This window comes from Berghia stephanieae, chromosome 3 (assembly GCF_034508935.2).
Source record: "Berghia stephanieae isolate SIO BIC M18660-M18661 chromosome 3, UCSD_Bste_1.3, whole genome shotgun sequence".
NCBI classification, from domain to species: domain Eukaryota; kingdom Metazoa; phylum Mollusca; class Gastropoda; order Nudibranchia; family Aeolidiidae; genus Berghia; species Berghia stephanieae.
This window is the reverse complement of record NC_088362.1, coordinates 30,481,781-30,489,280: the sequence shown is the minus strand read 5'-3', so window position 1 is coordinate 30,489,280 and position 7,500 is coordinate 30,481,781. Positions and strand designations below refer to the sequence as shown.

The 7,500-nt window shown below is 35.4% G+C and overlaps 3 protein-coding genes across 3 annotated transcripts in view; 2 read left to right on the top strand and 1 right to left on the bottom strand.

Annotated features, from left to right (window-relative positions):
* The window catches only part of LOC144966887 (uncharacterized), a gene marked incomplete at its 5' end in the record, with an annotated part of 25,363 nt that extends 18,158 nt beyond the window's left edge, over positions 1-7,205 (top strand). The window contains 4 exon segments of the mRNA XM_078903593.1: positions 2,616-2,723; positions 5,645-5,747; positions 5,959-6,151; positions 7,086-7,205. Of these exon segments, the coding sequence (XP_078759719.1) occupies positions 2,616-2,723; positions 5,645-5,747; positions 5,959-6,151; positions 7,086-7,205 (524 nt within the window).
* Positions 1-7,500, top strand: part of LOC144967519 (pyrokinin-1 receptor-like) — a 215,208-nt gene that overhangs the window by 71,975 nt on the left and 135,733 nt on the right. The window lies entirely within an intron of this gene.
* Positions 1-7,500, bottom strand: part of LOC144966886 (pyrokinin-1 receptor-like) — a 119,738-nt gene that overhangs the window by 67,359 nt on the left and 44,879 nt on the right. The gene's annotated exons all lie outside the window — the stretch shown is intronic.

Here is a 7,500-nt window from a genome sequence, read left to right as displayed (position 1 = left end):
ATAATAATAATAATAATAATAATAATAATAACAATAATAACAATAATAACAATAATAATAATAACAATAATAATAATAATAATAATAATAATAATAATGATAATAATAATAATAGTAATAATAATAATAGTAATAATAATAATAATAATAATAATAATAATAATAATAATAATAATATGAATATGAATATGAATATGAATATGAATATGAATAATATAGTAGAGGGTGTCCGTAAAGTCTGGACACAGTAAAGTTAAATATTTTTCAAAATAGTATTCAAAATTATTGCATCGAGTTCATGCAAATTTTGTTAAACGCATTGACATTTGCATTGCAAATGATGGCGCTCATATTGAAGATATTATTTGAATAAAATAAATAAATTATCCTGACCTAAACAGTGTAAGTTTTATTCAAGAATAGTGAAAATAAAACTTAATTTTAATTATATACAAACACTATTCAACTATCCTATGTGTCCAGACTTTATGGACACCCTGTATAGATAGTATGCGCTTGGCTAAGAAGCTCATAACATTGCCATCCGGAAGTATAACGGACCAACACACAAAACTGAGTGTATCCATGAACGTTTATAGTCGGGTTAATACAGTTCAGTGAGCATTACTCATAAACGCGGATGGCAAAAAAATAATAACAAAGACCTGAGTGATGTCTTCTTCGAACTATCTATAGTGCTTACCCCCCGTTGTCGCAGCTCTAGACGCATATCGACAAGAGAGAAATCATATATTATGCTACTCATCGTAATAGACACATAGATAACCACGCCTCTCGGACAGTCGTCATAATGTAAACAATGTCAGTAATCGGTTAACATAGCAAACTACACATGTTTTCCTACCGAATGCATGTGTCTGAGTAAAATACCGACTGTTCTACCGCTTGATTAATATAACCAAACGAGAAAACTACGTGTAAACTTAACGTCTATAATGTTAATGATCGAGAAAATCGTGTGATAACTAGTCGCCCATTTGGCGATATAAAAACAATAACAATGATCAGAGAGAGAGGTCAATTTCATCCACTTTATTGTTTATAAACAACCAGCTATGTTTGTCCGAGAGCGTGTGAAGGTGTGCCACAAAAGGATTCAATAGTCTGATGTCACGTCGTCTAGCAACGAGCAGCTTGTTTCTAAACAAAGAAAATTGGTACTTTTTATTCTTCATGCTGGCTAGAACTTTTTCACATGTCATGTGATCAGAATGTATAAAATTCAAAACATGATCAGAATTATAAAGTTTTTCTCCTCTGGATACACTTTTATGCTCGTAGGAGAAGTACTTCATAAGGGCGTCCGCCATTGTTCCGATAGTTTAGAGCCAGTTACTAAGTTACTCTGCGTCATTACGGGGGAAGTGACGTCACGACTGTTGAAGCGTATTACATTAGAAATCAGAAATAGGCTTCATAAACGTTTAACAGCTCTGTTCATAAGAATATTTGGTCAAAGAAGTATCCACGGGATGTGTTTTAATGTACTTTTTGAAAGTCACCTCAGAAGAAAGTACCTTGCCTCTGATATATAATGAAAGTTAATTCAGACATTTGAGGCGGCATGAAAAAATGCCCCATTTGAATAATTGAGAGGACGATGGTGATGATGATGATGATGATGATGATGATGATGATGATGATGATGATGATGATGATGATGATGATGATGATGATGATGATGATGATGATGATAACCAAACAGACGTAGAATTGAATCCTGACCCAAACAGTGGAAGTTTCATTAAAACATACAGAGTTTACTATTAGATACCGTCTCGAAGTCTTGTCCCAATTCGCTTTTTACATTTATAACCTCAGATTTTAAAACAATTTTGATTAGTCCGAATCTGGTCTAAAACTTCTACTTCTTTCAGCTTATCCCGCATTTTGCAGGGTTGCCATAATGATTGCCACATCTCCATGCATTTCGGTTCAGAACATCATCTTCCTCCAGGCCCGGGTCTTTCATATCGTCCTTTACCCTTATCCAACCACCTAGTCTTTGGGCGTCCCTTTTTCCTCAATACGCTTCAACAGTCATGACGTCACTTCCTTCGTTATGACGCATAGTAACTTAGCACTGGCTTAAACTATCGGAACATTGGTGGACGCACTTATGAAATATTTCTCCGACGAGCATAAAAGTGTATCCAGAGGAGAAAAACATTATAAATATGATCATGTTTTGACTTTTATACATTCTGATCACATTGCATATAAAAGGTTCTAGCCAGCATGAAGGATAAAAAGTACCGAATTTCTTTGTTTAGGACCACGCTGCTCGCCGTTGCTGAGCGACGTGACACCAGACTATTGAATCCAATTGTATGTCCAATACTTTCCTTCGCACGTACTCCCTCTCTCGTTTCTTTACATGTCAGAACCATTTCAATCCTTCTTCTCTCATCTACATTGATGCCTTCATCTTTCTACATTCTTTCATCTGGTCTAAAACTGAAACGTGTGTATTCTTCAGTAAGAGACGTATTTTAACCTTTAAGACATCACAAGAAAATGACACACAACTGTAGAATATGAACTTAACAAATGTTTGCTAATTTTCAATAATTTTTCGTTTTTGAATATTATAGTGAACTCTGTGACCGGGACCACACCTAAGATCAAACCAGCGAGTGATAGGGTGACAATAGCCCCCAAGTCTAAAACTCTCCCAAGAGCAGTTAATGAAGACACAAAAGGTGAATGTTTCGCCATTCGTCTATGTAAATGTTTCGCCATTCGTCTATGTAATTTTTATTATTCAAACTCTCCCTGTGGTTTGGAAATAATAATAGTAGTAATATGAATTAAGCTATTTGGTCTGAGTGAGAATAAGATTCAATAGTCTGATGTCACGTCAGACCAGCAACCAGCAGCTTGATTCTAAACAGAAGAAAATCGGTACTTTTTATTCTTCATGTTGGCTAGGACTTTTTCACAGGTCATGTAATCAGAATGTATACAAGTCAAAACATGATCAGATTCAAAATATTTTTCCTCCTCTGGATACACTTTTATGCTCGTGAGAGAAGTATTTCATAAGGGCGTCCGCCATTGTTCCGATAGTTTAGAACCAGTTACTAAGTTACTATGCGTCATTACGAGGGGAGTGACGTCACGACTGTTGAAGCCTATTCCTCCATTTTTTAGATTTTGTTTTCAACGTTCCTTTGTTTATTGTTTTGCTGACGAAGGGTTTTTACCCAGAACTTCTATTGTTCGTACTGTTTACATACGAAGCCTTTCCATCTTCACCTTTTCGCTACTAAGTGTACAGTGGAAATTTATCTTCGTCCTTGACCTCCCCCACACAAAATATCATTGTTCGCTCAAGTTCTCGGAGTTCCATAATATTATGGGCTTATTCACTAGTTGATATGTTATGAGGCTTTGCCAACGGGTCGTTTTCAAAACATTCGGCATAAAAATACTCCGCTACTAATATTTTGAAGGCTATGGACTAAAAGCATTGTCATCCGATTTCCTGATAAACGATTCTTACACTCTTGTTTTCTTGGAATTCCGGACGTTTTCCCAACCGCTGCACTAGCTTACGAGTTCCCATTGGGAACAAAGTTCGAATTCCAAAAATTAAGAATGTAAGAAATCTTTTATTCTACCCATTAACCAATTCAGATTTCTTTATCTTTGAATAATAGACATCTTCAAAAACATTTAAATCATACGTCTTTTTAAAGAATCCGATTTTTGGTAAAATTTTATGATTTATAATTTATTATTGTAAACATTATATAATTACGCGTTACTACTTAGGGAGAGGGGTAGAATAATATAGAATTCTTTCATCTCTTTTTATTAAACGAGTTATCTTTATCGTGCCCAATAACACAACGAGCTTGCGAGTATGTATAACAATATACAATATAACAATATAACGAGTTGAATAAATACTAAGAAATGAAAGAATACGTTTATTCCACCCCTCCAAGTAATTAAGATTATTAGATATTTTGTAACCAAATGGTATTAGTAAACAATTTGTATTTTTCTCCTTCTGCTTTAATGATAATTTGACCCAAAACCAAGAACGTTGGAATTGTATTCATGCACACCAAATGGTTATTTTTATTTGCCAATCAGATGTCTATTAAATCTAATTTCACACCAATAAAATGTGCGAAAATATTCTGCAATCGTTGAATTTTTATTCAACGCGTTCAAAGTATTATTCAACGATTAGCATATTTACTAAGAAATGATAGGGTTTTCCATTGAGAGGGCTGGAATAATATAGTATAGACCAAATAGTTACGATTTGCATCAAATTTAGAGAAGTTATAATTTTTAGAAGAGTCGAAAAAGGATTGAAAAGTTGTCCACACAAAGTTTAACCTTTCAGAAACTATACCTGCTATTCTATTGATACCAGATTGTCAGATTTTAGCTCAAATTTTTATTATTCAATAGAAAAGAAAACAACTTATGAGGACGATTTATCCCATAGTTCTTTTCAAAATAACTGAGCATTGATGTAAATTTGTGGTAAACAAGAAAAGGACATATTTCATATTACATTGGCATTATAGTTAAAATATGTTTAACATAACTTTTATTGATTACCCGAATAAGGCCGAAGCCGAAACGTCGTTTACTTTGTTTTGTATCATTTCAAATGGTCATTTTTACGACCTTTATTTTACTATACATTTTATTGAATTATTTAGACACCTCTAGATTTTAGTATTTTTGAGGCCAATGTTACGAAAAACGACCTTTTGGACAGTTTCATATTAATGTATATATATATATATATATATATATATATATATATATATATATATATATATATCTATATATATATATGTCCGTGCGTAAGCAATTTTTTAATCCAATTATCATTATTACCATCGTCATCGTCAACAGTATAATTAAAGAACAAAATGTGCCACAACAAGAAAATTTACATACCTAAACACAACGAGAAATATCAATTATGTTGGGACGTTTTTTAATTAGATCTTTGGCTAAAGGCACTATTTTTATTTTAGGTGTTAATCATTACAAGCGATTAAGATATCATTTTAAATAGCTGTAGATAGAAAGAAGATGACGTCCCTCAGGTCTTTGTTTTTATTTTTTGCCATCCATCTTTATTAGTAATTCTCAATAAACTTTACTAACCAGACTATAAACGTTCAAGGTTACACATAGTTTTGTGTGCTGATCCGTTATATTTCCGGATGGCAATGTTGTGAGTTTCTTGTACAAACACACAACATAATCCATAGAGTTTTTCCCAAGGACTCAAACTATATAACTACTGTGGATAGGGAAGGGTTGGTACAATTTACAAAAACAATCAAACACACACAGGAGAATGGAATATGGAATGTAATATGGGGGCAGCGATATGGTACCCATAAGGTACCGAGTTCGACTACCCGCCTCGTTGTGTGGCCTTGAGCAAGTCACCTCGCCCTAGCTCACTTTGTGGCGCTGCGCTGCGGCTGACGCCTGGGTTATTCCAGTCTTCCCTTGGGATAGACCCTAAAGACAAATTTGCAGTTGGGGATGAATAAAGGGAATTTTATTTTATCCTTATTTTATTTAGACGTCTATATGAAATTATTTTATTTATTTTCCTGGTTTCTTCTGACAGATGATTCAGATTCTTCAACAACTGTCATCGCCATTACCAGCACGTTGGCGGCCGTGTCAACGGTTATAGCGATATGTCTGGGCATCTACGTGTGTTATCTCAAGTAAGTTGGGTGTTGATGGGATGATGATGATGATGATGATGATGATGATGATGATGATGATGATGATGTTGACGATGACTAAATAAACCATATAAAAAATTGACCAAGGCCTCTGAGATTTGGTAATCAACACTTTCAGGATTTGAATCTCCCAAACATCACACCGCTTTGACAAGTTTGCTCACATTATTTTTAAAAATAATTTTTCCAGGAGAAATTCGGATGCCAAGACTAGAAAAGCGTCCATGCGGCTTGAGCGTCAACTTACCCAGAGACAGCAGGAGGGACAACATCCCAGAATGCATTCGCCTAGTCATCGCTCTCGACTACAGCAAGAGCAGCAACAAGCAACCGTGGACGCCAGTGATGAAGTTTATACATATTTGGATACCGGTGATATGGCGGTAAGTATAATAAGAATCTATTATCTTTTTTGAAACTCAATACCTCTGGCATCACAGAAGTCGTCGCGTATGTTTTTCATAAAGGAATAGTTATCATCCAAGCCCTTTCATTGGAAAACCCTATGATCATTTCTTAGTAATTTCTTTGTAAATCGTTGAATAATGCTTTGAACGAGTTGAATAAAAAATATTCAACAATTGCAGAATATTTTCGTACATTATATTGGTGTGAAATTATGTGTAAAAGACAGCTGGGTGACAATTATAAATAATATTTCACTGTGTATGAATACAAATCCAACGTTTATAGTTTTGGGTAAAATTGTCGTAAAGCGAAAGAAGGTACAAAATGGCAAATAGAGTACTAATAGCATCCCTTTGATTACAAAATATCTAATATTCTTACTTGAGGGGGGGAACAAAGTATTTTTTCTTTTCTTTGTATTTTTTAAAATCTATTTTATCGTGCAATAGCACTAAAAGGGACAAAAACAGAAGGCTGACAATTATGTAGGCTCTATATTCTACAAAGAGCTAAGAGGATTCAGTCATAAAGAAGCTCATACAAGCCTCTGTGCGTGGTCTTCGTAAACTTATGCTCTGACATTAACGAACAAATGACATCAAAAGACACGTCTTTGGCCACAAAAGAAAACAAATCTGAGTTTTATTTAACCGTTAACCGTGGATCACTTGCTTTCCCTTTACCTTATTAAAAACAACCCAAAGGCTAAAAACTAGAATGAGTCAAAATAGAGTTTTATGGGTTTTAGTGAGGCTTTTTAAAGGGTTTGTTCCCTCAAACAATTTTGGGGAGCAAAGGGATTATATTCCAACACAAAATAAAGATTTTTAATAGCAATGTCTTGAAAGTTGGAAGATCGCAGAGAAAATCACCCCAAAAATTGAAGTATTCCCTTCTCCTTTTAACAAGACTCTCCAGAGACTCCCCCAGTCTGCTCTCAGGCCTGAGAGCGGAGCTGGAGTGGAAACTCGGGGTCTCGTTTACGACGAATCTTCAAGATTTCAATCTCAAATGAGGGCCCGAGAGTGAGGCTGGAGTGGACTCTCTGGAGAGTTCGTTAAAAGGAGAAAATGGCAAAGGTTGGGGTATGTCTACGCAGACCGATGAAACATGATAGAAAAGGGTCGCGATGGACACCCAAGGGAAAGAGGAAGCAAACACCCCAAGGGGAAATTGGGACGGTCCGAGAGAGGGGCCTAAACAGAGAGGTCTCTCCCTCAATATGGGCCCCCAAAAATAGCTGCGAAGGGCCAGGTGGGGATCCCCCCGCATCGCCTCAAATGTCAGCAGGGGCCCGGGGAGGATTGAAGTGAGTATAAGGTAA